At 48.8% G+C, this 23,083-nt stretch overlaps 1 protein-coding gene across 2 annotated transcripts in view; it reads left to right on the top strand.

Annotated features, from left to right (window-relative positions):
• Positions 1 to 13,250, top strand: part of Sbf2 (SET binding factor 2) — a 508,807-nt gene extending 495,557 nt beyond the window's left edge. For both annotated transcript variants that reach the window (XM_004634868.2, XM_023719341.1), the window contains exons 34-40: positions 284 to 411; positions 1,907 to 2,140; positions 3,125 to 3,229; positions 5,484 to 5,677; positions 6,775 to 6,862; positions 9,687 to 9,818; positions 10,649 to 13,250. In XM_004634868.2, coding sequence (XP_004634925.1) covers positions 284 to 411; positions 1,907 to 2,140; positions 3,125 to 3,229; positions 5,484 to 5,677; positions 6,775 to 6,862; positions 9,687 to 9,818; positions 10,649 to 10,747 — 980 coding nt within the window. In that variant the 3' untranslated portion in view covers positions 10,748 to 13,250. The remainder of the gene's footprint in view (positions 1 to 283; positions 412 to 1,906; positions 2,141 to 3,124; positions 3,230 to 5,483; positions 5,678 to 6,774; positions 6,863 to 9,686; positions 9,819 to 10,648) is intronic.
• Positions 13,251 to 23,083: the final 9,833 nt, after the last annotated feature.

Genomic DNA, 23,083 nt, shown 5'->3' with positions numbered 1-23,083 from the left:
GTGTGTGTGTGTGGCCAGCTCAGCCCACCAGGGGGCGGGGCTGGCTGGCATGTGGTGCTGGGGGATCGAACCGCGGTCCCTGTGCTTTGCCAAGGTTGTTTCAAGTAGGTGCCTTAGACCACTGAGCCATCTCTCCAGCCCAGCTTGCAGTTATCTTCTAAGGTTTCTGCATATGCTGCTGTTTTTAGAGCCATAAGAAATATTTCACCCTTTTATCTGCTGCATGCATCACTCTTCTAAGAAGAATGTTAATTTTTGTTTCATTGAAATTTTTAATTTACAGGAACTTTATTTGATGATAAAGGAGACAAGCATGCCAAGAAAGGAATTTGTATTTGGGAGTGTATTGACAAAATGCATAAGAGGAGTCCCATTTTCTTTAATTATTTATATTCACCAGTGGAAATAGAGGTAGAGTAAGAAACTATTTGTTTTCATTTTCTGAATATTTTGTGTGAAACTTTTTCTTAGTTCTATTGTATATAAGCTATTTAAGTTCTTTTTAAAATAAATATTTGAATAGATTTCATATCAAAAGTTTTTGAAAGTCTGAGATACTGTGTGTTTGGGTCATAAAGGAGATGAAGAAATTTTAAAATATTTTTAAAAAGAACTTTAACAGAGTTAAAGCAAAAGAAATTTAAAATAAGATCAAGGTTATTTAATTCTTGCCACAAAAATTAGAAGTTGGCCTCTAATTAGAACCAAGAAGGAATAATGTCAAGAAAATCAAAACAGAGTAGCTTTTTCTAGAACAAAGAGCTAATGAAACTTGAAATCACAGCAGGTAGTCCAAGTTGAAAAATCTACAACTCTGTAGAAAAGATTTCTTAAGGTCATCTGTGCAGTATCCAGGGAAGGACCTGTGTGGGAAGCAGGTGTTTGCAATCTAGATCAAGAAGGACAGCATAGGGGCTGGTGGGATGGCTCAGTGGTCTAAAGCACCTACTTAGAACAAACTTAGCAAAACACAGGGACCGCGGTTCAATCCCCCAGCACCACATGCCAGCCAGCCCTGCCCCCTGGTGGGCTGAGCTGGCCACACACACACACACACACACACAAATTAAATAAATAAATAAATAAATAAAATTTTAAAAAAAAAAGCATATATCAGGGAAAATGCTGCTCTTTCATGTACATCTACATAGCACAGGCTCTGAGATAGAACAAGTGGGTGAGATAAGCAATACCGCCTTTATTTAGGGATAAGAGAGTCCCTTCCCTGGGTCCCATGCATTAGAACCCCACCCTGGTCTTCCCCCAGAGGCACCCTCCTCAGAAGGTACAAGAAACTAAGGGCACGTGCTTAGATACCTCTCCTCACCTAACCTGTGCTCTGGATGCCTTGAGATTCTTTCTCCAAGTTGAAGCCATTCACCAGATTTTCTCTGTCTGCCTCCAAGCCAGTGTATGTGCCCTTAGGCCCAAAGGATAGCAAGATGTAGCGATTTGTCAGACAGTGGACAGTTCGGCTTTGTGGACTAAGTTATACACAAATATTCATACAAGGCCAGGGTGGGAGGAGGAGGTTAAGCCACAGACTGAGAGCTAGGGCAACTCCCTGAGGGCTACCACTTCCTAGGTTAGAAATCTGAGGAATCTAAGAATTTTTTTATTTGAACCTAGCCTTCCTGGTCATTAGGAGGTCATATTTGTCAAAGTAGGAGGACAGAACATGTTTTATTTATTTACATAATTTATAATACCCAAAGTGAGAGCAAATAAAATCTAATAAAAGACAAAAAAATCTAAAAAAAAATTAAAAAGGAACATTTTATTTAATACTTTATCTTGATCCATAACTTTTAGATATTTAGGTGAATGGTGTTTGAATATTCTAGCCCTGACCGAAAATGATAGGACCTGGTGTTTCAATAAGCGTTCAAGAGTTTTCTCTAAATAGGCCTTGAAGCCCAATGTAAATATCTCCAGCCTCAAGAAGTGGGATTACTACATAGAGGAAACACTGTCTTCAGGGCCTTCCTATGACTGGATGATGCTGACCCCCAAGCACTTCCCTTCTGAAGAGTCTGATCTAGCAGGAGGAGCTGGGCCCCACAGTCGGAGAAAGACGGTGTGGCCGTGCTATGATGATGTCAGCTGTACTCAGCCCGATGCTCTCACCAGCCTCCTTAGTGTAAGTCAGTCATGTGTGGAGACACACCTCTGGCATCCTGAGGGAACTTGGCTAAGACTGCTTGCGAACTTGGGACACACCTCTCTTATCCTCTGCTACTGTTACAGGTAGCACTTCTGGATCCTACAGAAACCAGGTTTACTCACATCTGTGGGGCACCAGGTTTAACTAGTGGAAAAGGGAAGCAGTTGAGCAAAGGAGCAGTTTACTCCTTTGGGCAACTTCTTAGCTGTTTTAGCTGTCCAAGCAGCCTGAGCCAAGCTGGGATATGGCTTTTGTGGGTGCTTTACTTCCACCGGTCAGAAATGTGGGTAGCTGATGGCCCGGTGGGACTACTGCCAGCCACCCTCTGCTAGGAATATTCTGGACCAAAGCCATCCTGGCAGTAGCAGCGTAAGGAACAATTGTGAGTCCTCATGTGGGCCAGATGGTTCCTGAAGAGTCCTGGCCCTCTGGTTTTCTAGCCAGAAAAGTATGCTGCAGTGACAGCACCATCCCACATCCCTGCCAGAAGGGAAATCCATCTCCATGGGCATTTCTTGGTTCATTCTTTCCACATCTGGTTTGAGTTACCAGAGTTGAAGAGCTTCTCTCAGGGGTAGAGTTCTCGTCTGCCTCAGCCATTAGAGTTGGAACACAGGCCAAATGCTTGACCTTTGCTTTAGCCATCAGATTTCCCATGGGCGGTCCTAGGGTGAAGGTGTTTGGGCTGCATATTTCATCTCTTACTGTTCAACCCATTCTGTACAAAAAGACTGATTACAGGTCCTACTCATCTTGCCATAGTGCATCACACAAGCTCATGCTCCCAGCACTGTTGCTGGGTTAGGAGACCTCTCGGGCCCCATATCTGTTGCTTTCTTCTTTTGCTGTTTTGCCATGCTGCTCATCTGAGCCCAGCACAAAGGAAGAATGACTGTGGGGCACATCCTGACTTCTGTAATATACTGATCTCTCGGAAAATTGCTTTTCATTTCAATGCAGGAAATTGAAAAACTGGAGCATAAATTGAACCAAACCCCTGAGAAGTGGCAGCAGCTATGGGAGAAGGTAACTGTGGACCTTAAGGAAGAGCCAAGAGCAGACCGTGTGAGTTAATACCACCCCCAGGAGCTACCTCTCTGCTTTCACTTCCAAGGGTGTTAGGTCAGATAGGGCCTACTTTTTAGGTCACAAGACCAAGGTAGGTTTATGGTGGGAAGGGAAAGGTTATGTCCTGGGGGTCCACGATAGAAAGTTCCAAATGACCAAGTACTTCCTGAGTGTCTCTCTTGCCACAGTGATACAGCATGTTTAGGGCACTGAATCCAGAGAAATTACTAGGTTCTTTCCTATCTCAGTGCCTCTGTGGTTTCAGCTCATCTTCTACCACATAAAGAGGAGTGTACTGGCAAGGCTCCATTTGTTCCAGAGTAATAAGCAGGGGGGAAATATATATATATATATATATATATATATATATATATATATATATATATATATATATATATATGTATGTATGTATGCCACTTTCTATCACTTCAACTCCCTTTGCTGCTTTTAAGAAGTATATCATAGAAATTTTAAAACAAATACATAATCTACTTTCCACTTCTCATAGCCCATTTCCTGTTTCAGATTTAGGAAACATTTATCAAATACAGAACATGTGAAGTAAAGTGTGCTTAGGGACAGACATGCTTTATTTACAGTGAGGGAATAGGGTCTCGTCTTATGCATGAGGGAACAGAGCAGAGATCTCACGGCCGGTGGTTGGTAGCATCACCATTTGAACCCATGTCACATTGGCCCCAAACACATCAGAAGGGAAATTAAAACAGATGAGTGTTTTGATAAGCATTTCAGGAAGGCGAGGTCAAGAGTGAGCAGAGTCTTTGGTAACCAGGGATATCTAGCCGCTGTCTCATGCCTCCAGTAGCAGCGCAGCTGTTCTCAGCACACAGGATACACGTAGGTGATGCCTTTATACTTGCCCCCAAAAAAGTAAAAATTTTAAAATTATTTTTCTGGTTATGAAAGTTGTGGGGCTGGGGATGTAGTTCAGCAGCACAGCACCTGCCTGGCAAGTGCAAGGTCCTGAGTTTGATTCCCCATACTACAAAAACAAAAGGAAGTAATGTAGACTTGGATGAGCCTGGTGGCACATACTTGTAATCCCAGCCCTCAAGAGGCTGAAACAGGAGGATCACTGTGAGTTTGAGACCAGCCTGGGCTACAAGTGAGTTCAAGGCCAGCCTGAACCTGTCTCAAAAAAACTAAAAAGTAATATAAATTTATTTTATAAAAAATAAGGTAGGGGGCCAGAGAGATAGCTCAGTGGATTAAGTGCTTGCCTGGCAAGTGCAAGGTCCTGAGTTTGATCCCTGGTACCACCAAAAAAAAAAAAAAAAAAAAGTAGGGAAGAATATATGCAGTGTATTATTTGTTGAAACTGTACTTTCGATTTGATTTGAAACTGTCTCATTGCTATATGTTTATCAATAAAACTTTGAAAAGAAAAAAAAAGAATACATGAATAAAAAAAAAAAAGGTAGGGGCTGGTGAGATGGCTCAGTGGTCTAAAGCACCTACTTAGAACAAGCTAAGCTAAGCAAAGCACAGGGACCGTGGTTCTATTCCCCAGCACCACATGTCGGCCAGCCCCGCCCCCTGGTGGGCTGAGCTGGCCACACACACTAAATAAAATTTTAAAAAAATAAATAAATAAGGTAACACACAGAAAGTTATAAAATTTATGAAAGTCATCCACAATTTATAACCTAGAAATAAATGACCATGCAGTCAAACTTGTTTTATCATTATAAACCCACATAATAGAGGGATTTACTGCACAAACCTTTCTTTTTGTTGGGGGGGAGGGTCTACAGGATGTTCAGGGTCTCATTTACAGCCTCCCAAGTGCTGGGAGTACAGGCGCACCACCACGCCCAGTCTCATTTGCTGTCTCAGCGCACCGGGGGCGGGGCTGGCACAGGGATCGAACCCCGGGCCTCTGTGCCTGCTTGCAGGTACTTTAATCCATTGAGCTATTTGGCCAGCCCTCAAACTATTTTTAAATATGTTTTTTAACTTACTGTTACCAGTTTGCCACCGTGTATAAATCAGCATTAGCATTTTGTGACTCTCTAGAATTCCATCGTCAAAAGTGACAAACTTTTTAACAGCTGCCTAATAATGCATATTTAGGTTGTTTCTAGTTTTTATTATAAAAACTACAAGATAAGTATCTTTGTACATATATCTTTTCTCGTCAATCTATTTTTTTCTATGAAATAAATTCATATATGTGCAATTGTCAGGTCAATTTCTTAAAGTCTTTCCTGTCTCCTGTTGTCTTTTTCAGTTCCAGAGACATCCTGTAGGGTCCCCAGGAATGGTGTCTGCCAACCCACCTTCCTATCAGAAGCGGCCTGCCCTGCGCCTGCCAGACAGCAGCCCGAGCGAGGAGCAGAGCACCAGCGTCTCGCCGTCCAATGGGGTGGAGCGGAGGGCAGCCACGCTGTACAGCCAGTACACGCCCAAGAGTGATGAGAACAGGTGTGCGCGGAGCACGATCCCCGGTTCCCCATGCTCCCCCCTCCCCGTCATCCCCCCCTTTTTCCCACACCAGTCCCAGGCCCCGAGGAAGCTCAGCCTGTGCAGGAAAGCCTTTAATAAACTGGAAGTGGATGTCCTTTTCTGTTTTGTATTTTTATATTTTTAGGACCAGATCCGCAGAGTCTCACTGTGTAGATCGGACTCATAGTGATCCACCTGTTTACAGCCTCCCAAGTGCTGGGATTATAGGCACGTGCCACCACAGCCAGTCTTGGGTGTCCTTTAAGTCTGAATTTTTTCTAAGTACTTCAATAGTTCTGTAATAAGAGGGAAAACATTCAATGTTGTAGCTAAAAGAGTGCCGAGATGTTATAGTCATTTATAGTTGACTCTTGATTGTGATTATCTCAGTTTGCTTTTGCATCTATACTTTTGAGGGCATGTATGTCAGTCAGTAGTTTTACAGTGACAGACATTAGAAATCCAGCTTGTGGGGCTGGAAAGATGGCTCAGTAGAATAAGCACTTCCCTGGCAAGCACAAGGGCCTGAGTTCAATCCCTGGTTCCGCCAAAAAAAAAAAAAAAAAAGTCCAACTTGTGCTAGCTGGAGCAAAAAGGAATTCACAGGCTGGTGAGATAACTCAGGAGTCTAAAGCGCCTGCTTAGGCAAGTGCAAGGACCGCAGTTAGATCCCCGGCACCACATGCTGCGCCAGCCGCACCCCCAGGGAGCCCTGAGCCAGCCACAACAACAAAAAGACTTCACTCAGACAAACTGGAACAGCCAAGGTTACCTGTTCTCACACAATGTCTTCATGCTTCTGTTTTGACTCTCCTTCTGTTTCTCCTTCTGTGTTTGCCAGTCCAAGCAGACGGTGGCCCCTAACAGTTTCTAACCTCACAAATGTGCTGGTCCCTAAGGAAAAAAGCAGTCTCCCCCAAAGATCTGGTAGCAAAACTTCAGGGAGGACTCAGGCATTTTTTTTTTTTTTTCTTCATTCTGCGGGAAATAGACTTGACAAAAATAACAGGCATCCCTCTAACAGCATTTTTAAAATGAAAATTCTGAAGTACCTGTTCTGTTGTCATTTCTTCCAGGTCCTTTGAGGGAACACTTTACAAAAGAGGGGCTCTGCTGAAAGGCTGGAAACCCCGTTGGTTCGTTTTGGATGTAACAAAGCATCAGGTAATTCTGTAAAAGCCTAAAGAAATCTCTTCTGTCGAGGCTGGCCTCAGTCTCTGCTGTTATGTGGCTGTCAGCAGATAGACACATTCCTCAGGTACAGGCTGTAGTCCTAGAGCCTTTAAGGACCCCAGATGTCCCTGAGCCTGAGCAGCAGACTTTAGAGAAAGTTCTGAAGTAGCCTCTGCCTGGTGGGTGAGATAGAGGCAGTGACAGTTGACTCCTGAGCACGCAGAGGCACAGGAGTCTTTCTGTTGCTCAAATCATTTCTGCTGCCTGGTCTCACAGCCAGGGCAGGAAGCACACCAGCACTTCAGCCCAGTACACACATAGTACTGCCATCTGTGTCCATGCCTGGGAGCACTCCCCAGAGTGCAGGCACAGAGGACACTGCTGTCCCACAAAGACAGCTGCAACATTAGAGGAGGACAGCACAGGAAGAAGGGGTGCTCCTGTCCAAACTTTGAACTCACATTGGGCAGGTGGTAGGCTGGGCCTGAGCGATTAGGAAATCTTACCCTGGTTCCATTCTTAGCTGTTGCACTAGCAACTTGATATTATCCTTAGTGTCATAATCTGTGCTTCACTAGCGCCAGGAAGTGATCCCTACCCCAGCCTCCCACTCCTTTTCACCTTTCGCCAGTGAGAGGTGCGTGGTCTCCCACACTCTGACCATGGATAGGTCAGCTGGAGGCCGCGGATCCGCCTGCTAATGCCCCATGCAGTCATGTGTACAGTGGAGGCTGCTTTTGCAGGGAATGTCTGGACTGTCCCTGTACAGGGCACGGAGGGAACCTGCATCTCGAGGACCCCTCCAGGGGAAGACTTCTAGGAGGCCACCCTTTCCCTTGCTCTAGGGATTCGATGAAGGTCATGGAGTCTTTGTGGGAGAATATTGAGAATTTATTTTAAGATATACAAACAAAATCCCTTTTAGGGAGCTTTACTTTAAAATAACAATCTCCGAAATCATAGAGGTTCTACTATGTAGAAAAGTTCCATCCAACCACTAAATATAATGTGGGAGAATGTCATAATTTTGCTGTAATTTAAAATTACATTAAATTATACTTGCATTCTTACCAACCTTTTGCATTTCTTTAACATAAGAGATACACAGTTTCCATTTATCCCTATTTATGCCAACCCTGAGGAGAGAGACAAGAGAAGCGTTCCAGGCCAGACCTGCCGTGATAAAAGCGCAAGACGCCTTCTTGCCTTGTACAGTACGCTGAAGTCCAAACTAGACCAATCAGGCTTTTCACCAGAGCTAACATTTTAAATACTTTTTTGTTTTCTTTTATTACAAAAGTAATGCATGGTTATTATACCAAATTTAGTAAACATCTAAAGGATCCTCCATGTAGTCAAATATTAAGCTGCTCTTTTTGTCCTCTCAACTCATAAGGGAGGCTGGGTGTGGTGGCACACACCTGTAATCCCAGCACGTGGGAGGCAGAGGCAGGAGCATCATTGCAAGTTTGAGACCAGTCTGGGCCATAAAGTGAGCTCAGGGGCAGCCTGAGCTGCACAGCGAGACCTTGTCTCAGAAAGACAAAACAAAAAACAATTCGTAACAGAGGTCTTCCATGCTCTTTTGGGAAAGCCACTTCATCGCTGTGCCAGGTCCCTCTCCCCAGCACTGATAACGCAGTTCTGAAGGGAACCCCTTTATTTCTACAGAACAACTTTCTAGAGAAGGAAAAACTGTTTCAGGCACATGCTTTCTTTTTCTGTGGTGCTGAAGGTTGAGCCAAAGGCCCAGCTTGTGTTGTGTCCACTTGTCCACTGAGCTGTATCTCCAGCCGCACACACATTCGTTTTAGTTGATACTGCTGGATTGTTCTCCAAAGGAATTTCCAACAAATTGTGTTCCCACAGCCTTTGTGAGTCCCTGAGGCCTTGCTGGGTAATATCAGCATTTTTTAATATTTCTCAATCTAACTGAAAAGTGAAATCTCATTAATTTCACTTACCTTACTCTGATCAGTGAGCTTGATCATCTACCCAGATGTTTAGAGACCACTGGCACTTCTTCCCTGACTTGCCTGTTGAGATCATTTGACCATTCTTCTACTAGAGTATTTGTCTTCCTAGCAATTTCTAGGAATTATATATATATATACATTAAAGATATATTTTACAGTGTTAGTGGACTGATTTTTATATGTAATTCATTTATTCAGATTTCAGAAGTCCGTAGTTTCTCCCCTACCTTCTTCCAGCCACCCAACCCTCTTACCTGGAGGTCGCCATGTGCTGATGTTCTGTGTATTCTTCTAGTCATTTGTTGGAGACACTTCCTGGACCTCGTCTCGGTCTAAGAGGCCAATATTTATAATCCCAAAGTCACGTTATTAGAATCCCATCAAGTTGATTCCACTTACAGTGCAACCCATGGCGAAAATAAAGACACTAAATTACATTTTCAATCACTGGGGAGTCAAGGGGCTCTAAGTCCAAACATGAAGATGGCTTTCAGGAACCAAGAGAGCGACCCAGGGCCTCACCCTGTTTTTATTCAGTGGGGGAGTGGCTTGAGGAGGATTGACTGAGAATTGTGGGAAATAGGTGATCATTTTGAGCTGAGCTAGGTGGGTGGCCTACATGTACCTAAGGCCAGTTGATAAACAGAAGTCCTAGCCAGCTCTGTACATAGGAAATAGGGTCAGGCTCAGTCCAGATGGAGACAGTCACTCTTCTTTCAAGAAGAGCTGCTCAGGTGGTCCTCCACAGTCATTAGCAAATATAAGCAAAATACAGATGAAAGCAATCAGATACGGTTCAGAGTGTCATGCTGTTTTCCATGTCTCTTATCTGGTCCTAGCTGCGATACTATGACTCAGGTGAAGACACAAACTGCAAAGGCCACATTGATCTGGCTGAAGTCGAAATGGTCATCCCCGCTGGCCCCAGCATGGGTGCCCCAAAGCACACAAGTGACAAGGCTTTCTTTGATGTAAGTTACGCCCTTCTTTGGTTCTGCCTGTATGTCATCCCATCCTGCTCCATGAATTACGGGGCCCTCAGAGCAGTGATCTGGCTAGGACAGGTGCTCCAGGAAAGGAAATCAGCACTCAGATCCCAAGCTTGATGTTGCTTAGCTAGCCATGCACCTGAGAACCATGTGTGGAAGCAACTAAAGTCCTGGTAAATGCTGTCAGTCACCTCAGCCACCAGCTGCCTTCAGGAATTGTGCTGCTTTCTCCATATCCAGTAATCCTCTGGCCTGACCCTCCACCAAAAAAAAAAAAATCCTTGGTTACACCTGATAATTGTCTGCCCTCACATCTTCAGCAGCCCCAAGGTGCCCTTGGGGCCTTTCATGATTCACACAGTAGGAAACATCTTTCATTCAGTCCATTGTGACCCTAGAGTCAAGCAGGACTTCATAAAGAGCAGAGGTTGTATTCCATGGTTCTGGACTTCCATTCTGGCCCTAAATGAAGAAGGAGGACACAAAATGACATGGAGAGAATAAATCTCCAGGTTTTCTTAAGAGCCTCCTCACCATACTGCACTGCGGCCACGGTGCCACCCACAGCTGGTCCTCCCCCATCAGAGGCAGTGGCCCGGGAAAATGCTGCTTTCCTCATGTGCCCCTTTCTCTGTGTGTCCCCTACTGGAAGTCAGGTGACTATAAAGGCAGTGATGTGTGGTAGGAGAGGGAAAGAAAATAGAGGTTCTAGGGTGGCGTGGAAAGAAAGGCCCCAGGTTCATATGCTGCTTCTCAAAGCCATCAGACAGCCTTGCCTCTCATCTCTGGTTCTCTGTCATTTGGTTTTGCAGCTCAAGACCAGCAAGCGTGTCTATAACTTCTGTGCCCAAGATGGGCAGAGTGCCCAGCAGTGGATGGACAGGATCCAGAGCTGTATCTCTGATGCCTGACACCGTGGACAACCCCAGAAGAAGAGGTGGGGAGAGAGTGCTGATCCTTGCGGAACAGACAGCACGTCACCCCAAGGCCTGAGGCTCTTTCGCTCATCTCACCCAGTCCCACTTGTTGCAGTTGCTGCATCTCCTTAACTGGCAAGGAGGGTACTGGTTAGAGCCCCAGGCCCTTCTTGTGTATAGCACTGAATTATTCTAACAGGGTCCCAGATTAGGGATCAGAAGAATGCTCCTGAACCTGCTGGCATCCATCCCTTAGCCAAAATGGCCCCCAGCTACTTGAGTATTTCTACATGAAGGTTCAGTTTGCTCTCGAAGGTCGTGATTTCCTTGGAGAGCTTTTTAGCAAGCAAAAATCAGAAGCCTCCAAAGATCATCTTACATTCTGCACAGAGTGGGTTTCCCATCTGAGGAAGCTGCTCTGACCTCTGAAATGTTCACTTGTCTGGTGCTGCCAAAAGGTGCTTCCCTGGTCCCTGCTCTGCTATTCACGAGAAACATTGCTGTGTGGTGGCAGGTAAAGAGGGACTGCACGAGATTATCCTGGTGGAAAAAGATTGCCCGGGGAATGATGTGATGCAGCGATCAGGCCGAAGCAAGGACACACTGCTTCCAAAACCCTGATTCCTATAGAATCAGGAGCTCCAGGACACAGGGCCTCGTGTCCCTACACGTGCTGCTCCCAACAGCTTGCTACACGACATAACTTGCAAAAAGCTGAATGCACTAACCAACAGAACACTTGCACTGAACTCCTAATCAAGATGCTAGACTGAAGCCAGCTACTTGTGACCGCACCCCTTTGATTAGGTCTCCCTGTGCCACGGCTGGACACCCAAGCGACACCTGCACCCACGAGCAGGGAGAGCTGCTCTTTGGTTCTCCTTACTGTTGATAGCCTGGCATTTGTCCAGCTAAGGCCTGAGGGTGCTGTTCACCCGCGATGAACAGGAACCACCGCTCTGCCGCAGTTACTGAAACAGCCAGGGCCCTCGCTGGTTAGATGCGTTCACTTTGAAATGTTAATATGTCAAATACCAAACTAATATTTCAAAAATATGTATATATGATTTCTATACCCTTGTTTTTCAGATTACCTGCTTATAATTTAATATAAAATTAAACCAATCTAGTCCTAAGATTTCAGTAATAAAAGTTCCCTTTTTAAAAACATAAACTACTTTGTAGACTAAAAATAAGCCAGATTTTCAAATTTAAAATTATCTACACATTAGGGAATAGAACTGTGTTAATATATAAGAAATCAGAGAATAATAAGAATGAAGGGCTTTTCTATCACATTCATTTTATAAATTTGCCACCTGTGAAAATGGTTTTTGCACATTATTTGTATTTTTCTTTGTATATGAAATAATTTTTTGTACTTTGTAAAATATGGAGCCCATTGTACTTTCCGCTATTTGAAACTGTACACAGTGCTTCTTTTGTAACTGGATTCTTTTAACTTTCATGAAGGCATTACCGGCCTTACATCCACTAACACCTTGAATTAAATTTATTTCTTAAGAAAATCCATCCCTTATGACTGTGAAGTAAAGCTCATTGTGCAGCTCACAGCCCCCAGAGCGTCACGTCCAGGAGTCACACACAGGACGGAAGCAGGATGCACCCTGGTCCTGCTAATGTCACTGCCTTTGCTGAGGAAGTATTAGGATGCTGAGCCTGTGGCCTGAACATCTGGGTCAGGCACGCATTTCTGTAGCGTTGAGGAAGATCCGAGCTTGAGGCTCTTGCCCCGGCTGCCTCTCGTAAGCTGTGTTGAGCAGGGTAGGTCCCTCAGCTCCTCTGTGTCACCTCTCCCGCGTACCACCTGCGTGCGTAGTGATTTGCAGATTTCGGGCGCGAGACACTGAAGTCTTGCTGGGAAGCCTCGGGGAGCTGTTGAGCAGCACAGACGCAAGACGTGATTTCCATTCTGGACAGCACTCTCTGGCTCGGCTTGGAGCTGAGGGCCTCGGGGCCGGACCTCAGAGGAGCCCTCTCCAAACAGGCACTGCTATCCTCCATGAGCCTCCGCTTTCCTGGGCTGAAGGGCACACATACCCAGCCCAGGAGCCCCAGGCCTCCTTCCTGAGGACTAGCCTTAGGACCTGCCAGTATGCCTTGGCTGTCCCTGAGATTCAGTCTGGAGGGAAGCAGCTGGTCTGGGGTTTGAGCGGGAGCTGGGTTTATGATGTCAGCATCATGAAGCTCTGCATTCCTCAGGTCGGAGTTAAAGGGAAGAACACTGGGTTCCAAGAAACCGTGACAAGCTGGACTCCTACAAGAACCTTTAGCGGGCCCCTCGCTACCCCTGCTCCTGTGACCGACGAGACGTAAGAGGATACTCCAGCAAGGTCCCGCTGGAGCCCGAGTTCTTTATCCCATCTCCCAAACCTTCTATCCTATAAACTGCTAGTGGCATGGCAGGCTTGCTTCTCAGCTGAAACTGACATTTTAAACATACTTCATGATTTATTTTAAGAGTTACTGGGTGACTTCATCATCCCATAAAGAGTTTCTGAAAGATCCCAAGCTGATAGCCAGGAAATGCCCTCAGCAGTGGCAAGCAAAGATTTTAATTAAGAACAGTATTGATGAAAAGATAGCATTTATAGCAGTGCTGTCAGACACAGTAGTGCAAGCTACATTTTTTTTTTTTTTTTTTTTTTTCAGAACTGGGGATTGAATTCAGGCCCTTGCGCTTGCTGGGCAAGCGCCTATTCTACTGAGCTATCTCCCCAGCCCCTTTAATGCATACAGGGTCTCACTACACAGCTTGGACCTGTAGTAATCTTCCTGTTTTCAGCCTCCCCAGCGCTGGGATTACAGGCATGGGCCACGATGCCCTGACTCTGGCTGGCTCAGCCCGCCCAGGGGCGGGGCTAGCGTGGCGTGTGGTGCTGGGGATTGAACTGCAGTCCCTCCACTTGCTTAAGCTTGCCTAAGTGGGTCCTTTAGACCACTGAGCTATCTTGCTGGCCCCATAATTTTTTTTAAAATAAAAAATAGGTAAAATGAATTCTACATTTAATGAATACATCGTTTAATTCATTACATCCAAAATACCATTTTAATAAGTAATACAAAAAAATTACTAAAGAAATATTTTATATTCCTTATTCATTCTAAGGCCTAAAAATCCAGTGTGTATTTCACACACAGAGAACATCTGAGTGTGGACTAATAGTGTGTCGGCTTTTCTTCAGACATTACTAAAATGCATGTCATATTACCAAGCAGATGTCATTTCGTTACCCCATGGCAATTCAGCGCTGTGATTCAGTGCTGACACTAACTGGGGACACAGACACACACACACACACACACACACACACACACACACACACACACCATGTACAGGGCTCAGTCCCTCCCACAAGCCCATCGTAATTCACCAGTTACAAGGGTTCCCGGCACTTCTGACCAGCCAGCTATAACTGGAGATTCTCCAGCCCCATTAGGTTCAGTAATTGCTAGAGCAAGTCCTGGACCTCGGGCAACACAGCTTCACCTTGCCAGTTTATTATAAGGGCTGTCGCTCAGTAACAGGCAGGTGGCTGAGCTGCGTGGAGCAGGAAGTGGGGCCACGGCACTCCACCTCCCCAGTACCTCGAACCAAAGTGCACCAGATCTGACTGTGAGAGCTTTTACAGCCCAACCTCCATTCGCCCATGGGCTCCTGAAGACAGGAGGGGCTGCAAGCTTGCGCCTTGCGTGGCCAACCCACCTGCTGAAGCTATCTGGGACTCTGCCCTGAATCACCACTTAGCATGGACGCAGGTGTGGTTAAAATAGGCAGGTAATGAATGACAAGACACTCCTGTGAGTCAGGAAATTCCAAGTCTTAGCAACTGTACGCCAGGAATTCAGAACAGACCAAATATGTTCTTTACTGTGCCACATATTTTCATGGCCATATGTGCTGTACATATACTTCTGTGTACCAACAGTTCCACTGCTAACATACTGGACAACACAGATTTAGCACAAGAGCCCAGAGCAGCACACGCGCATGCCTGGCAAGTGTAAGGTCCTGAGTTCGATTTCCAGTACCAAAAAAAGTTTTTTTGTTTTTTGTGCGGAACAGGATTGAACTCAGGCCCTTGTGCTTGCCAGGCAAGTGCTTATTCTACTGAGCTGTCTCCCTGGCCCACCCCCAAAAAAAGATTTAGCACAAGTAGACTGCTCACAGCAGAGCCAGGAAACAGGAGACCTGGGTTCCATTGCTGGTACCCTTAAAATTCACCAAGTGACCTTAGGGTACAGCTCAGTGGCAGATCAAAGAAGCCCTACTTTCAGTCGCCAGCTCCAACAACAGAAAAGATCCAGATGACGTCACTTTTCTTTGGCAAGGACTCAAGTTCCAAACAGATTTAAAGGATTTTCTGAATTAAAAAATCATCTGACTCAGTACTTCTCACATGGTAACCTACACATGAGTCGTCTTGTTGGAAGGAAGGGGGCACAGCTCAGCAGCAGAGAGGGGGTTGGCACGTACAAGGCACTGTGTTGAATCCATGTCATCAAAGTATAAATAAAGAGGGTTCTTGACTGAGTAGCTAAGGCATGGGCCTTGACCTTCTGTGTCTCTAATAATCCAGTTGACGCTTTTGCAGCTGGTCCTAGAAGCACTCGGATAGAAACAGGCGTGTTAGTCTCCATCCTCTGAAGCAGGTGCCAAGGAAGTCAGGAGGCTGGAAGAGCAGAGAGACCACAGTGTAGATGTGGCCCTGGCCCATCCTCTGGGATGCAGACCTATTCTGAGCAGCACCCGACGGCCTGCCCCACCTAAGCTGTCCCCCTAAGGAGCGGTGCCTGTTGGGGCTCATCGGACACTCAGGGGCAGGAGATCACAAGGGCGGTGGAATGTGGGTGTTGCCTCAGGCCCTCATTGGGCTTTAACTGTATGGCTTTCTGCCGCCACCCTGCACGTGAACCTTCATGCCCGTTCCAGTGAGTCACTTGGCTCACTGCTTGCCTCTCCTGTGTTGGGGCCTTCCTGGTGGGCCCTGAAGTGTGGCACAAAGACCGGCACACACCGTGCTCGCTCTGCCTGCCATGTCCAGCCACACACCTCACCTCACTCCTGCGCTCTTCCAGCCTTCCAGACTGGGACCAACCCCAGGCCGTTGGCCACTGCCTCGGATGTGCAATCTACAGAAAGAAGAGGCCCGCTTGGCTCACAGCCTTACAGGTTTCACCCACTTGATCTATTGCTCCCACTGAAGGACCAGAGAAAAGGAAGGGGCTGAGGTCTACACCGTCCCTCTCAGGGCATACCACACCCTCAGTGCCCTTAAAGACCTCCCTCTAGGGGGGCTGGAGAGATGGCTCAGTGGTCTAAAGCACCTACTTGGAACAAGCTTGGCAAAGCACAGGGACCACGGTTCAGTCCCCCAGCAACACATGCCAGCCAGCCGCGCCCCCTGGTGGGCTGAGCTGGCCACACACATACACATACACACACACACACACACACACACACACACACATACACACACACACAATAAATGTTAAAGTAAAAAAAAAAAAAAAAGACCTCCCTCTGGGCCGGCCTCTTAGGGATTCCTCCACCTTCCAAAGGTGCTACCTGGGGGCCGAGCCCTGAACACACTGGAGGAAGGCCTGAGGGCAAAGCATAGCCACATGGCAGCTTCTCCAAAAGACTGCTGTACTCATGCATTTCTTTTGGTTTTATTTTTTTGAGACAAGGTCTCCCTATGTGGTTCTGTCTAGCCTTGAACTCACTTTTTTTTTTTAATATTTATTTATTTATTTATTTTGTGTGTGTGTGTGTGTGTGTGTGGCCAGTTCAGCCCACCAGGGGGCAGGGCTGGCTGGCATGTGGTGCTGGGGATTGAACTGCGGTCCCTGTGTTTTTGCTTAGCTTGTTCTAAGTAGGTGCTTTAGACCACTGAGCCATCTCACCAGCCCTTGAACTCACTTTGTAGCCCAGGCTGGCCTCAAACTTGCAGCCATCGTCCTGCTCCAGCCTCCAGAGTGCTGGGATTTCAGGCCTGCGCCTCCACGCCCAGCTGTGATCACGCTTTGAGCTCCAGGTGTTAACTGAGGTCACTCAAACCATGCCTGCTAGTCCTTGGCATGTCAGCCTCCCTTTCTCTACAAATGGCTAGAGGACCCTTTAGGAAGAAACGGAAGCATGGAAGCAGTCGTCATGACAAATACATGACCCCCTAAGCAAGACAGGAGGCGTTTTCACAGAATCTGCTTCCAGCCCCTCCATTTCTGCCTTGGTTGTGGTTGTAATATTAAGCACAGCTTTACTGGTGGAGCTTGTCCCCAGGAACACTGGACCAGCAAAGTCCGGGGCTTTGAGCAGGCCAACCCCAGCCCGCCCTCTGTCTCACAGTCACTGCAGACCTTGCAGGCTCCTTTTCCACAGGGCACCCGTCTTCCTTTCTTCCTTCCTTCTTTCTTTCCTTCCTTCCTTCCTTCTTTCCTCCCTCCCTCCTTCTCTCCCTCCCTCCCCTCATCCCTCTCTCTCTCTCTCTCTCAGTGCTGGGTTGGAATCCAGGGCCATGAGCTACACTCTCACCTTGCTTTTTTTCCTTCTCCATCACTCACCAGGGAAGTCAGCTGTTTTCTGTGCACTGGGTGGGGGCCACACACTTCTAGGCCACCTGAGCAGTCACTGCTTCCTCCCCTGGCTCTAAATTTCAAGTCCCCAGAAGGTGCCCTTGAAGTGGCTGAGCTGGCCTGGCTCTGCCGAGCTCTCGCAGAACCCCAGGAGTACTCAGACCCTTGCACTTGCCAGGCAAGCGCTTATTCTACTGAGCCATCTCCCCAGCCCCTCCCCCCAATCTTGCCTCTGCTTCGGGCCCATCCCCAGCCTGATCTGGAATTCACCCCAAATCACTGTCCTTGGCAGGCAAAAGCAGAAGCGGGGGCAGCACAACGCAGGCACTTGTGGCCTCCAGAGTGAGGCCACAGCAGACATCTCAGCACAGGGAAGGCATCAGGAAGGTGGCTGCCCCTGCAGCTCAGAGGGCCAGCGAGGCTGCAGTGAGAGTGTCCTTGGGGGTGTCCACCCAGGTGTCTTCACCCTAGTTCAGAGTTCCGGATCTCTCCCCTTCCCCTGAGGACCTTCACAATGTGCTCTACAGTCTCAGCCCTTTTTTATTTTGAAATAGGTTCTCACGAAGTCACTACATTGCCCAGGCTGGGCCTAAACTCTCAACCCTCCTGCCTCAGCTTCCCAGAGGGCTGGGTCTGCAGGCCGGCTCAGCCACGGGCCTGGCTGAGTTCTGTTCCTCTTAAGAGTGGAGATGCCTCAGGCACCGGCTGAGAGCAACCCACAGCCACAGCGTAAGCAGGGTGGGGAGAGAGCAGCGGGGCCACAGGCAGCAGTGACCCCCTCAGCCTGGCATCTGGGAGACTTCTGTGGCCCCACCAAGGTTCTAGGTAGGACTGGTCGCTGTAGCTGTAGGCCAAGAGGAACAAGACCACTGCGCTTTCTCCCTGAGGTCAGCAGATGCGGAAACTTCCCACTCTGTCACAAGACTTCTGGCCTGGGTCATTCATAACTTCTCTGAGCCTCACTTTCTTCACCGATAAATGGGGATAAAAATAGAAATGATCCTGATTTAACCAGTGTAATGATCTCCGACCTTATGATGGCGTGAAAATGTTAGATTCCAATCCAATCATACGTGAAATGCTCCATCTTTCCCCAGGCTACAGGGATGTGGGACATCAGCACTCCATCCTGGAGCTCAGTGTGGGGCAGAAGCCAATGTGAACGGCTGCTCCCCACACCAATGTGTCCCACGGCCACCACACATGCCCTGATGCCCTGCGCTGATGCTGTCCTGATATGCTGGACCCAAAAAAAGAGAGCCACTGTGCCCCTGCGCCCGCAGGCATGACGGCAGTGCACACAGAGCTGTGCTGGGTGAGGGCAGGCAGAAGCCGGTAGGACAGCGAGCTCACTGCAGCCCGGGGGCAGAGATGCCCCATCAGGAGTATTTATAGCAGGTATCACAGGATGAGGAGGGCCAGGCGAAAGTGAAACGGAATGATGTGCCTGGTCAGGCATACTCCTGCTCGGGAGGCCCAATGCGGGATGTGGCCAGCTAGGGCCCTGCTGATGGCTCAAACCTGAGAAGGCAGCAGCTGGGCACATGGAAGTGTCATGTGACCTAGAGTCATGGCCAGGACTGAGTGCCTGACCAGTAGAGGCAGTGTGGAGGAAAGGCCTCAGGGGCACCTGGGAATGCCCTGCCTCAGATGCCAGGCAAGGAGCAGCAGGACCACACGGGTCCTGAAGTCGAGGGAGCTGTGGAGACTGAGATCAAATGACCTTGTCCAAGGTCACACAGCAGTGTGGGTGCAGTTGGGATTTGAACTCAGGCCCATCGGACTGCATCCTGGGCTCCCCTCCACCTGGCAGGCCAGTTGTAGTGCAGAGACCAGAGTTTGGGGGACCTGTGACCTTGTCTCACACCCAGGCTGACCAGGCCTTCCCCTCTAGGGACTGACGCAGGACACAGAGTTCCTCCTACAGGGACATAGCTCTCACAGGAAAGAGCCTGGAACCCAGCTGGCCGGCCCAGCACACCCACTCCACACTGGGGCCGACACCCACAGCCAAGACAGCTGAGAGGTGGTGTCGCCCTCTGGAGAGGAGGGAGGGGGAGCCTGCCCCCTGCTGTCACATAGCTGGCCACGCCGGGCCTTGCTGGGCCTTGCCGAAAATCAGGCTTAGGAAGAAAAAAACTGCTGATGGTGCAGGGCCTAGGACAGGTGCTGTGTGGCTGCACCGCCTGTCAGCTGTATGCCTTCTCCGGCTCCTCCACGCCTAAGCACAGCACAGCAGAGCCCTGGTCCCTGCAGACAGCCCCAGCCAGCCGCAGCTCCACCTCCTCATTCCCCACAGTCCCCCAGAGGTTCAGCTCCGTGCAGCCCCAGCCAGAGGAATGCGAGCCATTCCCGGCATCTCCTCCCCTGCGGCTGGCGGAGCGGGGCTGGGGCCTCTGGGCCTTTCTAACAGGAAATTAGCAGGCCTGGCCTTCCCCACTACCAGCTGCTCTGCTGACCCTGACCCTGTGTTTTCTGAAACTTGACACTGCACATTTCAGAGCCTCTTCCCCTGCCCCGAGAGGCCTGGCTGAGGCCCTTCCCCTCCACACGCTCCCATCCTGTGCAGAGGCTGCAGCTGGGCTGCTGGTTGGAGGGACACAAAGGGCCAGTGCCATGGCCCAAAAAAAAAAAAAAGCAGTGGTGGTTTGGATTAAGGTGAGACCAGAAGGTTACAAGAACCAGAAGCAGGGGCTGGAGAGATGGCTCAGTGGTCTAAAGCACCTACTTGGAACAAGCTTAGCAAAGCATCGGGGACCGCGGTTCAATCCCCCAGCACCACATGCCAGCCAGCCCCGCCCCCTGGTGGGCTGAGCTGGCCACACACACACACCACACACACTCTCTCTCTCTCTCTCTCAAATAAAATAAAAAAAAAAAAAGAACCAGAAGCAAAACTGTTCAGGGATTAAGATGGAGGGCCAGGGAGATCATTCAGTGGCACAAGTGCCTGCCTGACAAGAGCAAGGTCCCGAGTCTGATTTCCAGGACCGACACCAGCAAGGGTTTGGTCATGAGGCAGAGAAGTGTCAAAGGGCTCCATGGTTTCTGAGGCACAAGGCTGGTTGATGCCAGTGCCTCACACTGAGCTAGCGAGTGTTGGCTGGACTGAGGCAGGGCATGAAGAAGACTGGAAGTGTGCAGAGGACACAGGCTGGTGACGGGGGGAGGGGGGGGGGACCAGACATCTGTCACCACTAAGTAGAGGTGTCATTAATGCTAAGGACAGAGACAGAAACTCCAGGCAAGGGAGGATGGACAGGAAGGGAGAAGAGCCGCATAGCTGTCCCTTGGCGTGGCTGTCCCTGCCACACTGATGTTTGACAGCCACATAAGGGGGATGACCTGGCACAGAAGGCTGCCATGCCAGTGAGGGGTGGGGAGAATGTTTACAAAGGGAAACTTCAAGAGCAGTTGGTGCTGCAAGGAACCAGAAGGAGGAGAGCTGGCTGTGCACTGTGTGGCTCAGGTCCTGGAGACTGCTGCATGGCTGAGCTTGCGGATGGAGCTGAGGAGAAGCCAGCTCGCAGCAGCGGGGAGGGGAGCGGTGGGAAGAACAAGGCCACAGGCTCAGCCACAGGCTCTGCTGAGGAAGCTCAGTCCCAGTGCCCGCAGCGGGGGCCACGTGTCCCGACGAGTCCTAAAGGCAACTTTAAACAATGCTTTTAGTGCGCAGGTCTTGACTGCAATTCATTCTGAAGTGAGGTGTGGAATTTTCCTCATGGTACCATGCTGGAACTCAAAAAATTTGGATTTTGGACTTCAGACTTCTAGAGTAGGGATGTTTAACCCGCAGTTAAACTCTAGTACTCACCACATCTTCCTTTTCTGACATAAATGGGTGCAGACATTTCTTTCTGCATAAAGCTTCAGGATCATGTCATGTGTGTTAAGTAAAAAGGGGAGCAGCCACTAACACTACCAGAGCAGCCAGCTGGGGCATGCAAAGCCCGGGCTGTCAGCACTTGGCCGGGCTGTGATCTGTATAAGAGCTAAGTGAGAACTGTCAGCTACTTAGTAACATCTTAGAAGGACATATGGGAACCTCCCTTTAGGGGCCTTGAAAAGAGGGGACAGTGGTGACCGCCACCACAAGCTTAAGAGCCAGCAAATGTCTGATTTCCACTGTGCATTAAGCTAAGAGTCCACACGAGCTGGTGCCACTTTCAGGGGGTGAATATCAGGAGTTGGGCCCCAGCGCATCCTGAAGCTCTCAGCCGGCTTCCTTGCTTGAGAACAGGCCGCAGGGTGACAGCAGAGCTCAGGAGATGTATGCATGGCAGGCAGTCCAGAGGGAGGCAGAGCTGTACAACACCACTGTCCTTGTCCACCGCTCCTTGGAACAAGGTAGCTTCACCCAAGGTACAGCTGAGCAAAAGCAAGGGGTGAGCGTGTGCAGCAAGAAGCCGCTATCTGTTGAGCTTGCTAGTCCCCTCCTGTTCATCCCATCTGACTACCAGAAACCTCCATCAATGTTTGCTCCTCTTGCCTCAAACATTTCCATTGGCTTGGTGTTTGTTTCTTTGTGTTTGCTTTGGTTTATTTTTTTTCTCCAACCTCACACTGCCCGCTCCCACTTGCTTGTTCATGTGACACAGTCACGCTGGCCTCACTGACTGCTGTCCCTCAAAGCTGCAAGAGAGCTGGGTGTGGTGGCGCAGCCTTAATCCCAGCCCTCCAGGAAGCTGAGGCAGGAGGCAAATTTGAGCTCAGCCTGGGCGACTTAGGGACTTAGAGAGACCCTGCCTCAAAATAAAAAGACTCTGAGCATGGAGCTCTGAGCAAGGCCTTTGAGTTCAATCCCCACTGCAAAAACATAAAGATCAATCCCCGGTTCTGTTCAATCCCTGGTTCCGCCAAAAAAAAAAAAAAGCCAAACAACAACAAAAAACCCAACATAAAACCACTGCCAAGAAAGCTCCCATTGCACTTGCCACCTCCCTTCTAGAACATTCTTCCATCAGATGTCACGTCAGCCTCACTTCATATCTCTGCTCACAGAGCTTGATGGAGGTGCAAACAGGCATAAAGACGACCTCTTGGGGCCCAGTTATGGAGGGAACCAGTAGCTGAGAGGTAGCTGCCAGGCCATGGGGACAACAGGACTGAGAGGGGCAGGCTGGCAGGAGAGAGCACTGAGAGAGCCCAAGGTCCTCAGCTGCCACTGCTGCTCCTCCGTGTCCTGGAGAGTCAGTGCTGTCTGCAACGTGAACCTGCCTCCCTGCTGCTGTCCACCTCTGCAAAGCAGGTGCCTGTCCTGTTCCTTGCATCAGAGCACCTTCTCCAGGACAGTCCTCCGGGCACCCTACCTCACTACCCCTCTCCCACCTCCCTCCACAGTCTGACCCTGGGTGGGTCTGCAAGCCAGAGCCCTGGTCCATGCCTCCCTCCCAGGCCCTCATCCCAGGCCCACCGTCGACATCAGTGTGCTCAGTCAACTGTCTGCCCAGGAGCCCACCTCGCAGGACGCCCTGAGGGATCAGGCCAGTCTCGAATGCCAGGCTAAGGAGGAGGCCTTCTTGTTAACCAGTGGGGACTTCTGGATTTGGCACAAACAAGTGGTAGTCAGGTCTGTGTTTCAGAAAGATGCCGCTGGCAGCTATGCCTAGGATGGCTGGGGGGATGGGGTAGGGAATCTCAGAGCAGGAAAAGCAGCTGCAGGTAATACCGCAACAGTCCAGAGGAACTAGGGCAGAGGCAAAGGGACCTAAAAAAAGGGCACTCAAGGGAGTG

Source organism: Octodon degus, unplaced genomic scaffold (genome assembly GCF_000260255.1).
Source record: "Octodon degus isolate 3935 unplaced genomic scaffold, OctDeg1.0 scaffold00067, whole genome shotgun sequence".
NCBI classification, from domain to species: Eukaryota; Metazoa; Chordata; class Mammalia; order Rodentia; family Octodontidae; genus Octodon; species Octodon degus.
The sequence above is the reverse complement of the archived record's forward strand: the minus strand, read 5'-3'. Positions and strand labels throughout refer to the sequence as shown.